Genomic DNA, 22,967 nt, shown 5'->3' on the forward strand with positions numbered 1-22,967 from the left:
ATTTGCATGGGAAATTTTGGAATTCTGCAGAATACTGTCTCTTCCCTCTGTCCCTCCTCTCTTTCCCCACAATTACTTATCTGTTTTTCCACAGTTTATTGACATGTCTGTAGCATTTTGGTGAGGTCCTTCCATTTAGGTCCCTCAGTATTTGTCCAGAGTAGCTTTTATAGTAGTTTTAGCTAAAACCTTTTCTCTATGAGTTCAGCATTTTTCATAAAATCCCAACTGGGTGTTGAATTAGTAATACAGAGCAGTGAAAATTCATTGCATGAATCAGCATGTTGTAAACATAAAAATTGGAAGAATTTCACTGCAAGTAGTGACAAGCCTGTATAGTGTTAGGTTATTGTTCATATTAATCACCAGTTAAAAAGCAGGAGATTGGGTTAACCCAACTAAACAAAACTTTCCATCATCTGCCTCAATGGACCAAGGGGGCTGATAACCATTACTCCTCTTGCTTTTTGTGGCTGCTTGTTTCTTTATAATGAGTCATGTCTGAACTGACAGTGAATTATATCTGATTCTTTTTAAAGCTCTTTACAGGTCACCAGATGTCAAAAATGACAAGAAATAAATGAAAGCTGACATTTATCGAAGTCCTTTCCCATTTAATCTGTGTGTGTGCTTATCAGTTTTATAGCATGCAAGAGTTTTATAGGCATTGATTTTAATTTGCCTTCACAACAAAAAAGAGAAACATTTTATCTTTCTAATAAGCATTAACATACTGTACAAGGTGGCAAACTGGAAAATAATTTCTTCTTGCTAGAGGTCAGTGAATTTCAGAAATTTCTTCCTCTTCTAATATGAATTGTTCAGTCCAGTGCTCAGCAAAGTATTAATGCATCTTAATTAAAAACTGTTTCACCATCTGAATGCTTTTTCTGGGACTGAAAAGTAATTTTTACAGATATATGCTATATCAAGACAGTAATAAAAAAATTCAAAACTTTCAATATGTAAAAAGATGCAAACTATAAAACATTATTTAATCCTTTATATGAACCTAAAATCTGAAGTTATACAATTTTTCATTTGGAATTTGTATACACAAGAATATCATCAGGACACAGTACTTGGCAAGGGGAATTTCTCTAATACCACCCTGAGAACATTAGGGGCCTAAGTCCTGGGGTAAGGCATCAATCTGACAGAAGTTATAGGTGCATGGCAGAGGCAGTGTAGTGAATGATCAGAAGTAAAGAAACAACTTTTCCCTCGCCAATTCCTTCCTCTGTCTTGCTGTTTTATATTCTAAAGTGTTAAGGGAACAATATTGTTTATCATTGGAGTCTGTATTTACAGATGCATGGGTATGCATCCTAGCTGAATTTTCAAAGCTTGTCTGTTTTTAATCTGCTAGCTCTGTGTCTCTACTACATGGCCACCTTCAGAGTACCTGCTTTCTCAATACTTTAATCCCTCTGTGAGGTCAGCATCTGCCCCTCTGTTCACAGTGAAGGCAGCGTGTGTGTCACTTGCACATCGGCTGTGTCACCAGTGACACTCACCTGGAAATCTGGGCAAAGTGTGCATCAGACTAGATGCTTTCATAAATGAACCACATGCAACATTACTTCTGGTAATTTTCCATTTCTTCAGTTTGGCAGTCTTGGAAAATCCAAGGAATTTAAAGTTCAACAAAGTTTTGTCACCTTTTTTCCCCTTCGTTTTATCACTTCCCAACCCATTTCCAGGTGATGTCTTTATTTGGTGAGCTGTTACTCAGAGACACCAAATTTAATAAAGGCCATTCCTCAAGATTTAACCAGAGTTATGAGAAATCGTAAAGGTCTCAATGCTTTCCCACCATTCCCTCAAATATACTCATCCTATTGAACACTGTTGCCAGGTTACCTGAGGAGACCCAAAGGCCGTGTGGTGGATGTGAATATGCCCTCACAGCAGTGTGCAGCCTAAGGCACCAGGCTTAGCCCCTTGCAAAACTGGAAGCTCCATCTCTTCCAATTTGAACTGCTCTTGCTCTTGCTTTGAGCTCCAGATCTTGGTTTTAAAATTCAAGAGGATTTTTTTCACCTGTGTATATATATATCTGTGATATTTATCCCTCTCATTGATTCATTTGATTAAATCATTGAAGGATTATAATACTATTTATAATGTTATAAAGTTTCTAAAAAAGAAGTATGTTGTTATGAAGTAACATTCATTGGCATCCAGTTTAAACATAAAGACTATATGCTAATAATCCATTTAGCATCGTTCTTTTCAGTGAAAGGCCAAAGGAAATGCAACTTGGCATTCTTAAACATGTGACTGATCATTTGTGAGGTGCCACTGGTTATTTTGGTGTTTGTTAGTTAATAATATGGGCATTTGAGGTCACAATAAAGACTTGTATTTTTTTTTTTTTTTTGCCATGAAACTGTGTTACTCATACAGACATACAGATTTATTTAAGATGAATTAACATGAAAAAATACATGCAGGAGATTTTTACACTGTAGGTTTTTTGTCTTCATGTTTTTCCAAAATTAGGTGAGAAATAGACCATATACATTTTCTTCAATTTTGTGGCTTGGGTTTGGTCTTTTTGGCAGGGGGAGGGTTGTTGGTTGGTTGGTTGGTTGGTTGGTTGATTTAAAGATTTTACAAGGCAGGGAGGAAATTGCTGCTCCCATCCCTTGAGAATTACATTGATGCAGTACTGTGGTGTGGAAGCACACGGGTGTCCCTTGAGTTGTGTACCTGCTGTAGTGACAGTGTTCATTCACTCTTTTGTCAGGAAACAGCACCAGGTATGACCTCACCCCTGTCACTGCCGTCAGCGTCCACCTCCTGAGCAGCGATGGCAGCCCCGTCCCCGTCAACGGCCCCATCTACGTAACAGTGCCTCTGCCAGCAAACAGCAACCTGAAACACAATGCACACGTTCCAGCATGGAGGTTTGACCAAAAATTTGGTAGGTAACGTCTCAGTGTGGCTCCCTAGATGGCTTTTGTTTTCTGTCTAAAAGAAAAGACAATTTGTGGTATTCACATGCCCTCTGAACAGAGAGAAGCTGTGAGACAAGCAGAGAAGAAGGGAAACACAATTCTTATCTTGCTTGCTGTGCCTGTGTTGTGCTAAAGTAGAATGCAGTATGGAGATTGTTTACCCGAAGTGAGGATGTTTTGTTCCCTTGGCCTGTCAGGGCCAAGAAGTGTGTGTGTGTGTCAGACTGTCACAGGACAGTCAGGACAGAATCAGAGATGAGTGCAGTGTGAGCAGTTGTGAGCAAGAGTGAGTGCAGGGCAGATTCAGTTTAGATACAATGTACATAGTATGGTATAATAAAGTAATTCTTTAGCCATCTGATGGTGGTGTCAGATGCATCTTTCTCTCTCCCCTTTGTCCGAGTTGCCTTTGATTTACAATAACAATTGAGTTTTACTGATCAAGTAATATATGGTATATATGCAAATACACTTAACATTGTGTGCCAATTTCAACCAAAAGTTTTTGTAAATGTACCATTTTTCAATTAATAAATATTTTAGTTAAAAACTTGAGAGAACTGCATTTCTCCCATAGGCTGAGAAGAAGAGAGACATATTCACTACAGCATTGAATTGGAAGTGTGTAGAAATGGAAACTTGCCTTATCTTTGCCAGCAGCCAGCTATCTGACCTTGGGTCCCCCTCTTGGCTCAGGCTCTGTTTCCTGCCTGCCAGATAGGAAATATAGTACTGACTTCTTTTTAAATCACTTTGAGATTTTCTAATACTGTCAGGAAAATACATGTAAATTATTTAAATTCATTTTTAAAATGAAAAACTAATGAAATATTTTGAAAGGAGAGAATGACTAATTAATAAAATTTGTACAGTGCACTCAAATTTTTGTATTACAAAATAGTGTTTGCCATTGTGAACAAGGGTTTTCCCATAAATACATGTTTTAGGCTCTTTTCAAAATTTATTTTCTTTATTTTGTTGCTAGCTGGTACAATATACTGGCCTTCTTTGCAGCTTCAGATTTTAAAGGGCAAAGGAGTGCCTAAGTCTTGTCTTGGTGATCCCCCTTCAGTTATTGTACTGTGCCTTCTGAAGAATGTACCAGATGGTTATTAGGAAAAAGGAAAAGATTGGAAGGTGAGAAAGGTAGATGCTGAGACAAAAAGGAGCCAGAAATATGGGTCTATATAGACAATCAGGGGGGGTTGTCCTGCAGGCAAATGTTTTGAGCCAGCTGATGATCACATCTAGAACAGGCATGAAAGCAGCATGTTGGAGGAAGGGAGGAAGAGAGAGGTGAAGGGGGAAGTAATGGTTTTGTTTGTTACCTTCCTCTGTTTGTTGAAAAAAAAAGGATGTATTTTCAAACAGCATGCCTATGAATCTTCTGTCAGAAGTTGCCTGTATTAGAGGGTAAATCAGTATGTTTTAGTGAAGAGTAAATTTGAATATGATATAAAGTAGAATAGTAGAAAAAGAGTGCAATGAATGGATTTGGCTTTTCCCTTAACTGTGGAAATTACACTTCTCTTGTGCTGACCTGGCAATAAATTTCACTATATTTTTCCTGAAATTGAATAATTCTTATGGAAACTGTTTTGTTTTCCGTTGTTAAAAAAAAATAACAAAGCAGAGAAGATTAAGTTTACTTTCCCCATAAGAAGCAGTCCTTCCCCAGTCCTTCCTGTCAGCTGTGCTGGAGCTGCAGCCTGCCTCATTGCTAGTTACTCATTGAAGGTAAATGGTTCTAATTTTGATTATGTAGCTTTCTCATTTGTGGCCAAATTTCCATGCCCCTGCAGTGAGGCCACAGAAGCTCTCTCTTAGTATGGAATATGGTTTTTAATTTTGCATATAAAGAGCTAGTTACCCTATTGTGTGCAGCATATATATTAGTATAAAGCAATATAAGTAGCTAAGTAGTGTTGCAGGCTTGAGGCTCCCAATCTTGAGACAAGTCCAGCCTTGCTTGATTCATGACAAACTACAGGAGCACTTGTGTTATTGGGAGGAGAAGGCATGAGGACTGCTAAACAAAATGCATCTTTGTCAGGCCACTTAGCTTCACAAAGCTGTGGAGAGCAAGGTATTGAAGAGGATATGCTCAGGCTCCAGCTCACACTTCAGCTGAAGTAAGCATCTTTCTGTGCAACCAAAGATGTTGAACAAAGATGCATTTTAAGCCCTGACTGCAGCATGCCAGTTCTATTAGAATTTTGGCCACATCCCAACCAATTTAGAGTAGCTTAATTTAATAAGTAGAGCAGCCACACTGTCTTGTGCAAGCTACTTTAACACCCTCAGCTCTGTCAAACTAGCCATATGTAGCATGAACATGGTGGTATCCTGTCATTCCACATCCCTGTTGTGCTTGGACAGTGAAGGAAGATGGATGGATAATGACTGGGATGGCTCCATACTGGAGAAATCCTTAGCTGGCAGATAAGGATTGTTGTGACCCATTTGCACTGTCTGATCTGTGCCTTGTCAGGACAGGACCTCTAGCTTTATTATTCTGATTTTGTCTTTCATTTCATGGCTGCTTTTTTCAGTCCTGGTTATGTTTTGGTCTCTCCTTAATATATTTCCAGTGGCTTAAATTTTCATGCTTTTATCTGAACAGTGAGTAAATGTCACAGACAGAAAACTGTGACTCTTACCAGGCACTTAGAGCACTTCTCTGTTGTGGGTTAGCAGTACAGGGGACACTTGTTCATGCAAGCCATTGCTTTTGTTTAGGGTCCATGTGGTTGTCATCATTACTGCATGGAATACAATTTCTGCTCTAAAAAGCAGAAGTACTTCTCACTTTTAGAGGATGTGGAGAAGTGACAGAAATACTACAGAGATATTTTAATTCTTAGTATCTCATACGTTTTGCTGAACTCATGATGAACTAATATGAACCCAGAGGCATCTGACTGGAAGTGCAGAGATTTTCATAGTTTCCACAAAAATGAGGCATATTTGCATCTTATGGCAGCCAAAAATAACTAATGGCTTTTTAGGATGTTTACCATAAACAATCTGTATTTTCGTGACCATGCTTTCTATCCTTGGGAGAGAAGCAGGAGAAGCAGCATAGTCTGCTTAAGGCTGAGAGTGGCTCCACTGACACTGATGAAACAAGCAGCCAGAAAACACAGGCTGATATCAAAACAAGACAATCTGCTGCATCTATTTCATACTGTTCCAAATGAGATTTTTCATTATGAAATAAACCTACTGCCTTGTGTGCACAGCAAGCAAATTAAAGCAATAATACCATTTTGAATAGTTAATAAAATGAAGATCAGCTGTCAATGCCCTGGAGGTGTTTGAGGGTAAGCGAATACACGTAACCTTGCTCTTGTGTTGGTCCACCACCATTTCCTGCAGCATTTCTGAGTGTTGGCAGTAATAAACACAGATGCATTGATGTTACAGAGACATTACATGCTGAAATGCAACTTAATCCCTCCATGCTGTGGACATGCCCACATCTTGTGTTTCACACTACCGTGGGACAGTGGTTTTATTTCATGGTATGCACTTAAAAGCTTTGGACATAGAGACAGGGATTCTCATTTCTGTAATCAAGAGTGCTCAGTGGGGTTTTCTGGGGTTTGGAGTTTTTCCCCCTAACAAGTGCTGTGTTGGATTTCTCAAAATCTGAGGGGGCTGAAAAAATAATTTTGTCTTTATCCATAAACAGATGGTTGGGATCATGACTTCTTCTGTGTATATTTGCCTTGATGTCAGTAGGATTTACAGCAGTATAATTAATCTCTCTATTTTTGGATACCAAATTTGTGTTCAAAACTTCTCTCTAGCCTTGTCCTCTTAAGTCAGAAATACCACAGATCCCAGTAGAAATGAAACTTTCTGCCTCCTGTGTCATCTCCAGCTCCCACCAGCTGGACTGAATAACACAGCACTTGCTCAGCTGTATTCTCCTCATTAAAATGGTTTATGTTTTATGTTAAGGTGTCTGGTTTTCATTGGATTCAGGGAGCAAAACTGTTAAGTCCAGCATTCTCCATTTTAAGTCCTCTGTTTCATTCCATGTGGAATGACGGCATTATGTTGCACCTAGACCTCTAGATCCACATCTGGAGATGTATGAAGGACTTCAAAATTCTACCAAATATTCCAGTGTGCATAATATGAAAATGAGATTTGTTAATATGATGCAGCTGCTAGTTAATTATTCCCATCTAATAGTAGGAAAATATTTTCAACACTGTTTTCAGTTGTGTGGCAAGGGACTCTGGACTCGGTAGTGGAAGGGTTAATCCTTAGTCCTTTTGTTCATCCTCCTTAAAATATGTTATTTCTTGTGCACTACATGTAAATGAAGTTCAGAATACAGTGTCTCTGTTCTTCCTTCTCCCCAAACACTTGTTGTACATCTTGGACATGACCTTGTTGTCTTTCAATGACTGTTTTTTTTGCAGAGGAGGATGTTTCCCTAGTGCCTGAAATTTCAGCCATGTGTTCATGAAAAGTGATGGCAGAATATGGAGAAAAGTATCTTGGGGAACTCTTTGTAACTTCATAAAAAACAATGCTTTGTGTACTCCCCTCTTCTTGGTTGCTGCTTTCTGACTGCATTTAATGCCATAATAGATTTCTAAATGCATTAAAAAGTCTGGTACTTGTTTTTTCTGGGTAACATTCTGCTGTCAGTGGTAAAATTTGTATTGATTTTTGTAGAACCAGAATTTCCAGATGTTCCTTCCTCAGCAAAATCAAGAGAATGTTTTCTGTGCTCAAAAGAAGTCATGAGGATATACTTATGTGTAAGCAGTATTGGTGCCTACTTAAACTTGACTGTAATTTCATAGAGGTGAACTCATGCTTGTTTGTTGTTCATAGTGTTTATAGGGAGAGAGCGACAGCTACTGTCAGGCAGAAAATGTAAGCAGATTACTGTACATCTACTGGTCCAGTTCACTGGGCATTGTTTGCAAATAAGATGATTTATTAAAATCTTGGATTTAAGCTTTCCATGTGGTAGCAGCGATAATCCACCCAAAGAAAATATTGTCTTTTAGTTTAAAAAGAAAACATTTCTTTTTGTTGTGAATTTGATCAATTTCTGACTGCCACCACATTCATAACCCTGTTTGACTGACAAAAAATAATAATTTAACAGAAACATATGCAGCCTGTCACTTGATCTGACCCTGGGTGTGGGTTTGTGCCTCTGACCTTGGAGAGATGGTCAGCATTTGGAGTGCATGCAGCTGCACACATGGCCTGGGACTTCATACACTTCTCCATGAGTTGTAGAGGGTTTTCTTTGCATGAGAAATGGACATGCTCAGGAAATCACATTCTCACCCCCAAAGGTTTGAGCTTAGTATGATCAGATCCAGAACACGTGGTTCTAGACCAGATTCAGTGGTGATATGGAGATTGGTTTGCAAAGGTGAAAATCACAGAAGTTAAAGGTTAAACTATTTCTGTAGTTTAAAAATTCCTTGACTATTTGATTTTGACTTCCTTTTTAATCTCAACTGGAAAGCTTAAATTATTCTTAAAGACTGAATACACTAAAGAATACAGGTTCTTAACTAACTGCTCTCAAAGATTTTCATATTTTGTATGTTGCCATAGAAATGGCAGCTACCAAACCCAGCTTTTTACCATGTACAGTGTCGACATAATAGGTGCAGATACCATTTCAGAGTATCAGACAGAGCTCAGCATTGAAAGGAAAAGAAGCTCTTCCTCTGATGCTTCACAATGTAGCTCACTGAGGTATGTTCTCATGATTCCTCTGGAGAGAATCATAGGAGACAGCTGTGCTTATTTATTAGTGCGTATTTTCAAAATGAATGTTGTGGATTACATATATGAAAGGGCATTAATGGATTGTTTAATCCTCTGCCACCTTGTACACCATTTGAGCTGCATTTATAGCAAAGCAGATGAGGTATGGCAGGAAGGTGATGCTTCAGGGAACATTGAAGGAATCACATTGGTGCCAAAGTACAGTGATCTTTGTGCAAATAATCTGCTAATATGTAAGCAAGGAAATAAAACTGGAAACAGATCCCTGGCTTCTGGGAGCAGGTTTTAATAATGTGGTGTCATGTAGACAGCCCTATAGCTCCACCTATAGAAGCCATGGCAGGAAAAGGTGGGAAGAGGCAGGCATCAAAGCTTCTGAAATGGAGAAAACACCTTGGTGCTTATGCAACTGCCTCAGTTGAAGAAGACCTGGATTCCCTTGGTGGGAATCCAGGCACGAGTGGGTAGTGCTGGGATGGGGCTGGAGGGGCTGAGGACCTGGGAAGCCCTCCCTCTGCAGCCTTGCAGTGTTAGATCAAATCCCAGTGTGCCTCTGCTTCCACTTCAGTTTGAAAAATAGAAACTGAATGTGAGTGTGATGTGAGGCTGAAGGAAGGAAAAGGCATGCAGTGTTTTGTGCATGTGCATTTATTTATTACATGTTCTAATAATTTTGTCAGTAACTGACTGGATATGATTAATAACGTGGTAAAGCAAATTCTAAAGGCAGCATCTTTCATGTATACCAGTAACTAGGGATGGTGGTCCAACAGGCATAACTAAGCTTTTCCTTTTGAAATACAATTATTAACCAGTAATTATGGATGGAAGTCATTTCTTTAATAAGTAATTTCTGTTCTGGCATTCTGGAAGGAAATACTCTGAGGGGACCAAAGCAATGTGAGCAGTTCTGTGTACAATGTGCCCTGCCTTCTGCCCAGATATAATTAAGATTATTAAATAATGAAAACTGGTGTGTTCTTTTGTTAAACACTTGACAGGTGATTTGAGGGGAAAAATGAGAAGAGATGGAAAAACCCACAGAGCTTCTCAGGCACAAACAATAAATTGAATTCGTTGATTTCCTTGCCAAAATCTTCAAGGTAGAATGGTAAAAGCATTTCCCTTTTAGTTAACAAAATAATGGTGGTGCTGCTAGAACAGGAGCAGGATTTAGCCTTGGAAGGGTTGTGTAACAAATTCTGTAAGAGTGGAAGAATAATGAGAGTACTGGGCTCTCAGAGCAGGGACGTTTATTTTTTGATGTTGCCTAGCAACCCTGAAAACAAAATTGTAATATTAACTTAAATACTATGAATTTTTAAACCCATGTGTATTGGGGGAAGGTAAGGAGGAGAGTAAGCTCCACCAATATTCAGGAAGGAATTTTCAACTTCCATTTCAGGCTTTTAGCTTTTTAGAAAATGAACAAAAGTAAAACCAAAAATCCCATCCCTCTCAAGTAAAACTTCCCCTCCTGATGCAGATTAGAGGTGATTTTCAGTTGGAAGAAGAAATCTGATAAGCAGCTTTGAACTGGTAGAATGAAAAGCTACAATTTATGTATGTCATAACATGCTTTAGGAAGTTCTTTTCACCAACTTGCCCTTGATTAACTCTTCATAATTACACTGCCATTTGCAGTGTCTAAATCAATTACTTCTAGAAGCACTTTTAGTTTGTTTTGAATATCCTTTGCTGTTCTACACTGTCTGATAACAACCTTCCTCATTCCTTTTGACACATAGATCTCTGTTTAACCACGAATCTCTGCCTAAGCAGGGCAATCTTACGAGACATTGTAGACAGCACAAAAGTGATCCATGCTGAAAGGGAAGCACTTCTCATTAAGGAATATTTATTTAAAACATCTATGCTATTAAGCAGTACAGTTAAAAGTACCTTTCTTTTCTTTCCAAAGTGCTTTTTTCCAGGGAAGATCATCTGGTGACTAAAAATAAACTCATATTATATGGGATTATGTTTAATTTGGTTTCTTACTAATTAAATCCTCTTATTTGTCAAAGCTCTTGGATGGAAATAATTCATGTTGTAAATCACACAGCTTTGGTTTCCTGCTTGAGTGGGATTGGATGATCGTATTGCCAGTTAAAAGAAATAAAATGAAAAGCAAACAGTATTTGATCAATGGAAGAATTTCTACCAAAAGCTCACATGTAAAAGTAATTTATGGAAATAAACCACCATAGCCACCATATATTTAAACGTAAGCAATATTTAGGCTTTATGACTGTCCTTGGGGGAGGCTGCTGGCTGCAGCACACCCATCTGACAGTCATTTAATAGAACTATTTTGGTCAGTCATAGAAAGAAAGTACAATCAGTGTCAGCAGAAGTCCCTGCAGCAGTGGTGATCTGGAAGGCTCTGAGATGGTCAGCTTGGGAAGTTAAACCTGAAGCAAGCAGCATTATGCATCCCCCCAGAGAGCCAGGTTCTGTGCTGGGGTGGCAGCAAGAGAACTCCCCTCACAGGCAGATCACAGGAGGGGAGGTTGTTCTCCTTCTCCGTGGCTGTAGCAAGAGTCCCATGCACCTCTCCCTAGGGCAGAGGGTGCTGTGGGGCACTCCTGCCTCACCAAGGCCAGTGGGAAATTTGCCATTTGCTGAGCTGGAGCAGCAGGGGATTGTCAGCGTGCCCAGTCACACGTGGAAGCCCAGAGGGGTCATACAATTCCCTGGATTTCACTACAGAAATCAATTTAAAATAATAAAGCCTAGCTTTAAAATATGGAAGCAATGTCTTACTCAGAGGCATCATGTGTCCATTCATGCTGCCTAGTTCCAGCAAGCTGACACATGGAATAGTTGATGTCCTTGAAGACAAGAGGACATCTCTTTTCTGGGCAAACCAGCCACACCTGCAGTGACCTGCCTGTGCAGGGGGATTGTCTGCAATAGCTGTTCTTCAATGGCTTCTCTGCAATTGCTGCCACCTGGGCACTCTCCTTGCTGAATGTGCCATTTTTCGGTCTGATTCAGAACTAAACCAAATTAAATTAGAAAAAGGTGTTGTTTAATGCTGAATGTGTCTTGAAATAGGGATTTAATGTGCAAAGCATTTTTTGTTAAACTTGTTCAGTGGAGGCCCCGTCTGGCCTCCATTAGCACGTCCTAAAAGCTGCCTGAGATAAATGAGTGTGTTCGTCACAATCAAAGTTACTGCAAAGTATTAAGATGCTTCTCTCTAGCAGAATTTATCTCTCCTGCTCTGCTGAAATCTTTAACTTCTCTGATATTCTTGCAGTCAGATGGATATCAGCTTTCTTTATCTGATCATTTTGTGATTTCTTTATCTTTAAAGTACTCTGATCTTTATATTCTTTGCTGTGTTCTCTTACCTTGCTTTTGAGTTCCATACATGAAAGAGTAATGAGTAGATGCTTCTAAAGCTTTTTAAGAAAGAGTGAAGAATAAATTTGTTAAATTACATCATTTATTCCAAAAAGTCAGTAAGAGGCAATATAATTTTGGTGAGAAAAGCATTAAGTGTCCAGGTTCTCCCCCTGCTGTTGGCTTGAGCCAGAAGACCGCTCCCCTGACTTGAATCTTGGATCAGCGTGTTGGCTCCACTGAGCAGTAAGAGAGGAAAAAGAGGAAGAGAAATGTAAAATTGATCTATAAGCAAGAATGTATCTATATATAGAAGTTTTCCATGAAGCACCAGAAAGTCTTTAAGAATTAATGGTGAATTGGCCCAAATCCTGCAGTGCTTACAAACTGTACTGAGCTTGCTGTTTCTGCTCCAAAGAGACATGGACGAGTTTTCTTTGGAACAACACAGTCTTGAACAAAAGTTATCACTTCCATTACATCCAGCTCTTCTTACTGGTTTGTTGTTTTTTATTTTTTTTAATAATCCTGTATTGTTTTTACTTAACAATTATTACAAATCAAGTATAAATATTAACAGGCAGTGAAAGTCATTGACTTTGCTGACTTGGGTGGGGGGAAGTACATGTTGCAGGATATTTGGCAAAATAACAAATTGAATTTTTAGAACACAGCATACAGGGAGGTAAGACCTCTCTTCCCTTCTAAATCCTCCTGCTAAGTTCTGCAGTTGTAATCCTGCCAACAGAAAGAATGAATGCTGCTTGCTCTTCTTCCATTTGCAGGCTACTGCACAGGAATTGATTGGAAAATGGACGAAGGTCTTTACTGACTGCCCCAGTCTCCCCCTTTGCTTACAGCAGCGAGTGTGTGAGGACATAGGGGGTAATGAGCTTCATTTTTAGAACAGGAAAACATCTTGTTTTCCACTCCAAGGAGGACTCTGAGGCAGGATAGGGAATTTGTTCTCAAGGCTGCACAGCAATGAATTCTTGGTCACATAATGCAGTGTGAAAGGGTGGGAGCACAGCCAGTCACAACCAGGCAAGTGGGTTTTGCTCAACAGAAGGTCCAACATTAGTCACTACAGCAAGGCATTGCATGTAAGGAGCTGCAAGAACACTGCTTGTTTAGTGATACTTGAAAAGCAACCAGGAAATTAGAACCTATAAAGGATGAAATATGAGAGACCTGGAAATGCTGATGCATCTGCAGAATACTGGAGGTATGTCAGTTCCCTCCAGTAATACCAGGTTGGCTTTCAGCTATTTGATCACAAAAGAAGCAATACAGAACTTTGTGTTTTCAGCTGTTTCCACTCAAACCTGCTTTGTTGCTCTTGTTGTAAAGGATGGAGTTCTTTGCTTTCTTCATCCCATGATGTGGGAGGATGCTCTGTTTTGTTAGGGGACTACTGGTAAGAGATAGCGAAACTTTTCGAGGTGAATTTAGCACTGAAGTGTTAGACAATGAAAGTATCAAAAAAGGGCTGACAATGAGATGGTTCTCATGGTTCACAGGAACCCACACTTGGTGTTGCCCTGATGAAGCACCTTGGGGCAGTGCCATTTAAAAGTTACCATTTTCTGTCATAATACACAATTTGTAGGGTATGGTCAACAAAAGCTGCATCTCTTTTGTTTAAAGATGACCAATATTGGATATATCTTTTATGCATTTGAAATACCTTAACTATCCATGACAAAGAGATGGAATTACCTTTTTCCTTAATTTATGCAGACCAGCACATTGCCTGGAGTATGTCCAGTGCAGGTGAACTAAGTGAGGAGCAGACAGGTGTGAAACCTGTCTGAGGCTTGTGCAGTAGACTCTTCTTTGCTTCCATCACAAATAAGGGATTCCTGTTGTTGCTCAAGTATGAGCAACCTGAGCTGCTGCTCGTTTGACAGGACGGCAGCAGAGCTCTGCTCACAGGGATGAGCCTGCAGCCTCCCAGAGCTTCTCGATGGCTGCATGATGCTGAGTATCTCCGAGCAAAAGCTGTTCGGGAGGGCGGCGCTCCTTGCTGCAGCACCGCGTGGGGAAGGGATGCTGGACTCCAGTTCCCCCTAGTGAGGGCATCGGTAACAGCTCCTGCTGTAGAAATAGACATGGGAGGTACTAACTTGGCTGAATTACATGTCTGCGCTCTGCTTGTGTGTGAATTTAAAGGGCTTGGAGATGATAAGAAAAATATGGGAAACTTAATGTATTTATCACCCAGGTTCTTCCTTTTTAATCAGTGCTTTATATCTCTGTTGAAGTTTTATTTCACATTGTTGTGTATTTCAATAGTTGGTGCATATTCTCATCATCCACATCTTGCAGAAAAAGAAAAATGACAAGGTTAAAGGTTACAGGTTTTTTTAACCAAATGGCATTTTAGAGACAATTTGTGACCTCATGGGCTATTTTACCTTCAGGGCTATTAGTACGACATCTTCCCTGAACTTGCATGGATAGAGAATCTGAAGGGTTAGTGGCCATGTTAGTGGAGAAAAATAAATCTACTTTTCCTAGATTTTCCAGAAACTCCACAGAACTGTGGACAATTCCATTCTATTTTTCCTGAAAATGTTTCCCTAAGAGAGGTAAATTAATGACTACATGAAGATGTTCTCCAACAGCAGTTATAAACGCCATGTATGCAAATCTGTGTACACAGATTTTGATCTTTTTAGTACTGTAAATCAAAAATATTTGTCTTGTTTGACTTTCTTTATGAAATAACAGATTATTGCTACCCTCTACAGACTGGAAATGATACTTGGAAAACTGATAATTACATCAGTAATTCCTTTACCCTAAACAAATTCAGTTTGGTTGCAAATACAGTTGGCATCTGGCAGTAGCAGTCATCTAGATCTAGAAATCCTCTCAATCGTGTATTCTTCTAAACCTTTCATTGTATTCAGGTGGATTTATTATTAGCCTAAGATGGTGGTCTTACAAAGGAAAAATCAGTAGTAGGCAGGAAATAAATACTCAAAAAAGCCATTCTTATGTGTAGAGGGTTTGCACAGGTTGACAATCTAAGGAACACAGAAGAAATCATCAGGATCTTTAATGTATTATAAAAACAACAAACAGCCACAGCACCTCTTCTGTGTGTTCTGTACTCACTGCTGAGTGTTCAGATGACTGTCTTCCAAAATGCTGTTGCATAATCCTAAGTGGCATCTAATGAAAAGCATGATTTTGGGAATTACAAGCAGAAGACTTATTTTAAGGAAGGGGAATCACAAGTACATGATGCAGCTTGCCTTTCAAGTGAGCATTTGAAGCTGGGTAAGGGAAATAGAGCATTCTTCCCCCTTCAGCAAGCACAGAAAGAGAGAACTGCACTACAGAAATGCAGAGGGGTTTATCCCTCCTCTGTACACAGATCAGCATCCTGGTAGTGGCCATCAAAATATGTGAGGCCTTAAGGAAGCCAAGCCCTCTATTATGGCACCCACTGGAGGTGCCAAGCCAGGACTGCAGGTTGGGGAAACACTGCCTGGCACCACGGGTGGCCTCTCAGTGATTGCTCTTCATGTCAAGGCCAGCAGTTTTGTTCAGAGAGGACGAATACAGGAGCAGTCTAAAAGCCATTCTGGGTATTTATTACATCAGAAACTAAGGTGACAGCCCCAGAATCAGGGATCTCGATGAATGACAAAAAGGCATTCAACTGGTTCAGTTGTAAAGGTCTTCATAACCCAACTCTTGGAATTAAAGTAATCTTCATGAAGTAGATAAACTCTCAACTAGTGCAGATTGTCAACCTGGACTTAAACACATTGCTGTAAAATTTTAAGTCTAACTTATTTTGAAATTCTCATTTCATAATTCTAAAAAAAAAAATATTTTGTTTCCTTTAAGAAACATGTTTTAAAAAACTCATCATCTGTTACCAAACAGTATTCCTGGGGCTATTATACAGATACTGAATGATTACAGAGTTAATCACAGCAATGGTGCAATGTAATCCTGGTCATTGGCAGTAACTAAGCTTGTTTTCTGTATAGGAAAGCCATTTTTGAGGAAACATTTTCCTCTGTCTTGTAGAAGTTGACAGCCAGGGCTGGTAGAAAGGTGGTGTGTAGAACTCAGGTGTGGTCAGAGAGATGTGATGTCTCTTGAACTACACTTTTTAAGTGGGCTGTCTGCATATAATCAGCTTCAGGAATATCTATCTTCAAAACAGGGGAACCCAATACAACAATAAATGTTTTCTTTTAACAGGTTTTGAAGATTTACTAGTTTTATTTAATCTTAAATGTTTTGGGTTTAGGTTGCTTTTTTGCTTCTGAGAAAGCCATGGTTGCTCTCAAATGCCAGTGACCAGAAGGCACAACTTGCCACTTCACAGCAACACACACAGTCCCTAGTGCACATGGATAGGTTTTTGTTCCTGCTTGATTTTCCTCTTGTTTGCAGAGGAATGTGTGAATATCAGTAACATCTTCCTACAACTTCTGCATTTACAGGGACATGGCTGAAGAGTAGTTTGGGCATTGTACAACAAGAAGGAAATCAGTTGACTTGGACTTATATTGCACCTCAGCTGGGCTACTGGGTTGCAGCTATGTCACCTACTATCCCAGGTAAGATGGAATTGGATTTTATTGATATTTGCAGTGCTGAGTAATTATTTATTTATATATAATGTTTATATTTTCCAGAATGACCTCATCTGAGATGCCACAGCTTGATCAATAATGGATTATTAGAAAACAGAAATCTGAAAGTAAAGGGTTAAATCTTTTCAGGATTGTGTGGGACAACCCTGGTGCTCAAAATATTTGTGTCATTTCAATGGGGAACATCTCAAAATGTTCCTGCCTTGATGCATTTGTGTCACCACTGTCTGATAGAGCCATTGCTAGGAAATGATGGGAGTCATAGCATCAGTGTGTTGGTGTTCCAGCAGGTAGAAGAACAGGGCTGGGAAGTGTCTGTACAGAAACTCACAGAGATATGGATTCACCTAAAACCAGCATTATCCTGGGTTAGACACTTACTAAGGGACGGATGGATGGATGGATGGATGGATGGATGGATGGATGGATGGATTTGACACTTCTTTCCTTTTGCACTGAAGATGCCCATTTTGCCCTGAGTTATGCTTTGCATCATCTTGGTGACTTGATTAATTTACACTGTGAATAACTTAGCTTAGAAGTTCTAGGAGGTATTTTAGAGTGGCACTAGTACAGAGCTGACTGGTTGCCATCTGCAAACCTCTTGGTATAACTGTAAAAAATGACTTTGAACTAGGCATTAATTACATGTGCTTTGGAGGTTATTAGTGCTGCCACTTCTGGTTCCTTTTTCTCTGTCTGTAGCTGCCTCAGATTTCTTGGTAGTAACTCTTCAGTCACCAATAATCTGAGATACCTCTGTGTATAAAAGAGCCAATCAGTCAATCATCAATCAAAAAAAAGAAAATAAAAAAAACCCGACCCAGAACTCCTTACAGATTTTATTAGGTTTTCCAGATAAAAACCTAATCTAGTAGAAATGAAAACATGCTTGCCTTGGCTGTGCAAGCTCAATAAAATGAATATAACCAACAAAACCAAACTCTTACATGAGTACAAGTTTTAAAGTCTACTCATACATATCATTAAGTAATTTCATAATATGTGAGCTTTTTATTTGAGGTTCTATTAAATTATAGATATTAAATGCTGTGCTATTCAGCTGATTCATTGCTGAACAGAATTTAGAGGCAGGTGCAGATCTGAATAGGCTATCATATTAAATTAAATAGAATTTTACAAAATAATTGTTCTTGAAGAAAAAGCAACTGCTCTGAGCCAAACATTTCCCAGTACAGTTCTATTCCAGACTGCAAGGAAGTTACACTAGTCATGGAATTGTGCTTGTAACTCTGAGGTTACAAGGCCTGTAACTCTTAACAAGAGAAGGCTTATTTGTCCTTGTGATTTACCTTGTATGGCAGAGTTGCTACTTGTATTTTACTTTTCCTTCCTTCTAGGGCTAGATCTGAGTTCCTAAAACTTTGTTGCAATGGGAACAACATTTTCATGAAAAATTCAAGTGATTTATCTTGTCTTCTTTTTGCTTAATGTCCTAAAGCAACAGTTAAATGAATTATGCAATGGTAGGGGTGGGACAGAATGCATAAATATTTAGATTTCCCAAATGCAATATAATTTATGTTACTTTTACTGAGTTAATGTATTTTTGCATATTTTATCTCCTAATTGAATCTATTTGATTTCTTATCTCAAAAATGGACAAAAATGATCTTTGTTTTCCTAGCAATGGCTCTACAGACCACTCAAGATGCACAGATGAGGTTTTGCAAACTTTATGACCTAGACCCTCTAAGTTGGCCAAGTTTGCTGTGCTTCACAGTACATGCATGTTAGTCTGCCAGCTGGTGCTGTACCTCCTTGCCTGCAGATGAAAATTTGGGTCCTTATTTCAAAATCATCATAAGGATTTTACAGACCAACTGGGTCACACATGCATAATTGTGAACAGATGCTGTCCACATGTGTGCATTCCTTTGTGTGTTAGAACATTTGCTAAGTGTTACTTAAACCTGGAGTTACAACACTCCTTCACTAGTGGCCTGGTAATTAAAGCTACTGAAGATGGGCTTGGCTTGATCTAGACTTCAGAGCACCAACCCATCTTCCAGAGAGTCCTGTACTGCACTGTCTGTACTGTTTGGTGTGAAGAGCCACAGATGTTAAAGAGCAGTTGTTGCCCGCAGTGTTGCTTTGTGCATTACAGTGCTGGCAGATGCTGAGATGGATTTTCTCCAGTGGTGAGAGCTTTGTGGCACACAGTGTCAGCATTAGGACCTGGAAAGCAGCATTCACTGATGCATGCTCCCATTGAAACTAACTTTTCCACAGAATGAGCTAGCTGCACTTGCAGTCATGAAAACCAGCACATGCTTTCTCCACAGCTTGCTCCCTTCTCCAGAGATGGTCTGTTCAGTAGGCACCAGGGCAATGAGCAGCACTTGCTTAGCACCCTCATAATAAGGGAAAGTGTCCTTCTCCTTGTTCAACTGTTGCTCCTCTTCCTATTTGCAGATTATTACATGTCTAAATTGTCTTTTCTGGCCTTCCAGGTCCCGTTGTAACACACGACATTACCAGCTATCACACAATGTTTCTTTTGGCAATTTTAGGAGGGATGGCTCTCATACTTCTAGTCTTGCTGTGTCTGCTTTTGTATTATTGCAGGTAAGATTCACCATCCTGGTTACTTAGTTCATGTTGAAAACACAAGCTTTTTTGTGCTTATGAAATTAAAAACTTCTGTATTGAAACATTTTTCCTTTGAGGGAAAAAAAGGGCAAGCAAATGCTTGAAAAAGAAAGAAACAGTGAATCAAATTTCCTGTGTTCCTGGTTACATGCAGCATATAAATGCCCCCTGCCTTTGGGAGGATGGTAGTTGAGTGAATCACACACTGTGATTCACTCAACTACCTGTGTTCTCCATGTAATTTCCTATCAAACATGGGCATAGGTTCAAGATCTCTCTATCTGTTACGCATTTGCAAATGATCTTTCTGTTGGTGTTGTATTAAAATGAATGTTAAATTATCAGGAAATGCCTACTAATGAGTGATTTTATACTTGCCTTCTCTAGACATTTACTCCAGTTTGTAATTGGTACTTGAGATATTTCCCAAATGACATTAGTTATTCTTTAATTTTATCTTCGCTGCTGGGATAAGCTTTTAATTTTTAGATTATGTAATAGTAGTTCAATTCCCCTAATACTAACCATTGCTTAAAAATCTTCTGTTAAGACACACTTGCTTCTCTTGTTTCTGTGTACAACATTCATAAATTTATAACTTCTTTTGTTACTGGCTTTTATAGAAGAAAATGTCTAAGACCACGTCAACATCATAAGAAACTGCAACTTTCGACAGCACTGGACACTTCTAAGAAGGATCAAGCAACCTCAATGTCCCATATAAATTTAATATTTTCACGTCGTGAGTCAGAATTTCCAGGTGGATTGTCTGTTGCTAGCAATGGACATGCTGAAAACTCAGGGGCAAAGGAATTAATCAGTGCTGTCCACATGGAGATGGTATCTCCTACTGGAGAAGCAGATATGCATACACCTATGCTCAAACACTCCTTCAGTACTTCCCAGGAGTTTAGCTCCCGAGAGGAACTGCTCTCTGACAAGGAGAAAGACAAGAGCAGAATTTCCTTGGATGACCTGACTCCCAGTGGGTCTCTAAGAAAAGACTACCACAAGTCAGCAGATAGTTTTCCTCTAAAGACAAGAAAATCTACAGAAACAGCTGAAGGCTATGAGTCCCCTATCAAAGAGGAGTATAGGAGAAGTTACAATGCTATGCTGTCTCAGCCTTTATTTGAAAAGCAAGAGAGAGAAATTCAAGTATCTATGAACCATATTGCTACTGGAAGTAAATACAATATTCAGGAACAAATATACCCCACACCTTCAGCCCCTGAAAAAGAGCTGCTGGACTGCAGACCTACTGATTGTATGATGTCTCGTTCAGTTGATCACCTTGAAAGACCTACGTCTTTCCCTCGACCAGGTCAGTTAATCTGCTGCAATTCTGTCGACCAAGTCAATGACAGCGTTTACAGAAAGGTTTTGCCTGCACTGGTCATCCCAGGTCATTACATGAAGCTGCCTGGAGAACACCCTTTTGTTAGCCAGCCCCTGGTTGTCCCAGCTGACCAGCAGATTGATATAGAAAGACTTCAGGCTGAGCTTCCTAACCCTCACGCACGGCTCTTCCCACATCCTGCCCAGCAGCTGCAGCCCCAGCAGTTGGCATCCCAAGCAATATCTCAGCAACATTTGCAAGATGCAGGTGCAGCTGAGTGGAGTCAGCAAAACGCTTCCATGTCTGAATCTATTTCCATTCCTGCCTCTCTTAACGATGCATCCCTGGCTCAGATGAATAGCGAAGTGCAGCTTCTTACAGAGAAGGCTTTGATGGAACTGGGAGGTGGGAAGCCATTGCCTCACCCTCGAGCATGGTTTGTTTCTCTAGACGGGCGTTCCAATGCTCACGTTAGACATTCATACATTGATCTCCAAAGAGCCGGTAGGAACGGGAGCAACGACGCCAGTTTGGACTCCGGTGTTGACATGAATGAACCGAAATCTGCCCGAAAGGGAAGAGGAGATCATCTGTCTGCACCTCAGAGTCACCCCCCAGTGCAGGAGCACCAGCAGAGAGAGCGGAAGGTTTCAGACAGCACAGCTTACACACAGCTCGTGTACTTGGATGACATGGACCAAAGTGGCAGCGAGTGTGGAACGGCCGTTTGTAGCCCCGAGGACAATGCTCTCCGGTGCCTCCTGGAAGGCACCAGTAAGAGAAGTGGTGTGCAGCTGCCCAGCCTGCAGGAGGAAACCAGAACTGTGGATACCAAACCAGAGCCATTAACTAGTCCTGAACATGGAACATCCGTTCAAGATGACGATGATGAAGATGAGGAGGATGAGGAAGATGACCAAGGGGAAGATAAGAAGAGTCCTTGGCAGAAACGAGAGGAAAGACCACTAATGACTTTCAATCTAAAATGAGCTATTGTGAAAATCCACCCTTCAGTGGAGTATAAAATTGCCAAATATCCTTTCTGTGGAAGTGCTTGATATTTTTTTCTTTTTTTCTTCTTTTTTTTTTTTATATTGTGGAGAGAAAAGAGAAAAACAAACTGTGGTGAGCAACATTTGAAAGAACTTAAATGCATTACTGTGTAAATGTTAGAAAAGAATTAAAATCATTCCTCTGATTTAACAGCTGCCTCCAGTGAGATAGCTGAACAAAGAGTGTGATTGTTATTCCATATACTTGATATTGGTCATCCAGGATGTTGAAAATACTGACAAATTGTTTTGGTTGGTTTATGACCTCAATCTCCTTATGAATGGGAGCTGGTAAAGCTTTTGTTTTGTAGGCCAATTTTATGTTGATAATGCTACTGAAAGTATCTTAAAAACAGGAGTTTGACACATGGTGTCCAAAATTGTGCATTATCTCAATGAAAGGCTATGCATTGCTGCTTTTAGTAATATTTTGCTTATACTATGCTTTTCTTAATTTTACAAGTTGGTTGTAAACATATTATGTCCTTTATTATAAACTACTCAGCAATTTATTTTAATGTACAACTGCAGGAAACTTGAGTAGCATCCCTTAGCATTGAAGCCTTTTTATGAAACCAAACTGAACTTTGTGTCGACTAAGATTCCTCCAATTCTGGTACCATTTTCTCAAAGTGCCTTTTTTACAGTAACAATGAACAGTCCCTTCTTTTGCTAAGTCCTTTTAATTGACCCCATTTGAGATTTTATAAACTTCTGAACTTCTACCTTTTATTTTAAGCTGCATGCCAAGAGTCCCATTTTGTGCTGAGCATTTCTCATTTCAATACAGTGTATTCTGTAGCTATCATGTATATTGTGGATTCTGTTTAGCCAGGATAGACTTAGAAGACATTTTAAAGGGCCCAGAGTAGCCAAGAAGATAGTTTCAGTGACTGTATATATTGTTAGTTTCCTCTGGAATCCCATGAGCTAATCATGCTCATATAAATGGACTGTCGACCGAGCAAGTGGACTGAATGTGTCTAAAAAAAATTGGGGAAAAAACAAATGTTCTATCCAAAAGTGCCAGATTTACTCTTCTGTGCTTTTTCCATACAGAGCTGCTTGGTTATCCAAAAATTATAATTGAAAATAAACTGCAAAAAGTATCTTTGTGGATTTTTTCCTCTGTTAGTGGTTATCACATTATTTTATGGTATTTAAAAAGAAAAATACTTTGGTTTCATTTTTCCTATGCTCGTGTGACTTACTTTCTTTTGCAGTTCTCATGAGCTTAAGTCAATAC

General features: G+C 39.5%; 1 protein-coding gene across 1 annotated transcript in view; it reads left to right on the plus strand.

Moving 5' to 3' along the window:
* FAM171A1 (family with sequence similarity 171 member A1) overlaps positions 1–21,785 on the plus strand; it is an 85,035-nt gene extending 63,250 nt beyond the window's left edge. Inside the window, exons 5-8 of the mRNA XM_054273720.1 lie at positions 2,753–2,929; positions 16,565–16,681; positions 19,192–19,306; positions 19,954–21,785. Coding sequence (XP_054129695.1) covers positions 2,753–2,929; positions 16,565–16,681; positions 19,192–19,306; positions 19,954–21,658 — 2,114 coding nt within the window. The 3' untranslated portion in view covers positions 21,659–21,785. The remainder of the gene's footprint in view (positions 1–2,752; positions 2,930–16,564; positions 16,682–19,191; positions 19,307–19,953) is intronic.
* The last annotated feature ends 1,182 nt before the right edge of the window (positions 21,786–22,967 follow it).

This window comes from Melozone crissalis, unplaced genomic scaffold (assembly GCF_028551555.1).
Source record: "Melozone crissalis strain CALT ecotype California unplaced genomic scaffold, PUWL_Pcris_2 ptg000016l_1, whole genome shotgun sequence".
Taxonomy (NCBI): domain Eukaryota; kingdom Metazoa; phylum Chordata; class Aves; order Passeriformes; family Passerellidae; genus Melozone; species Melozone crissalis.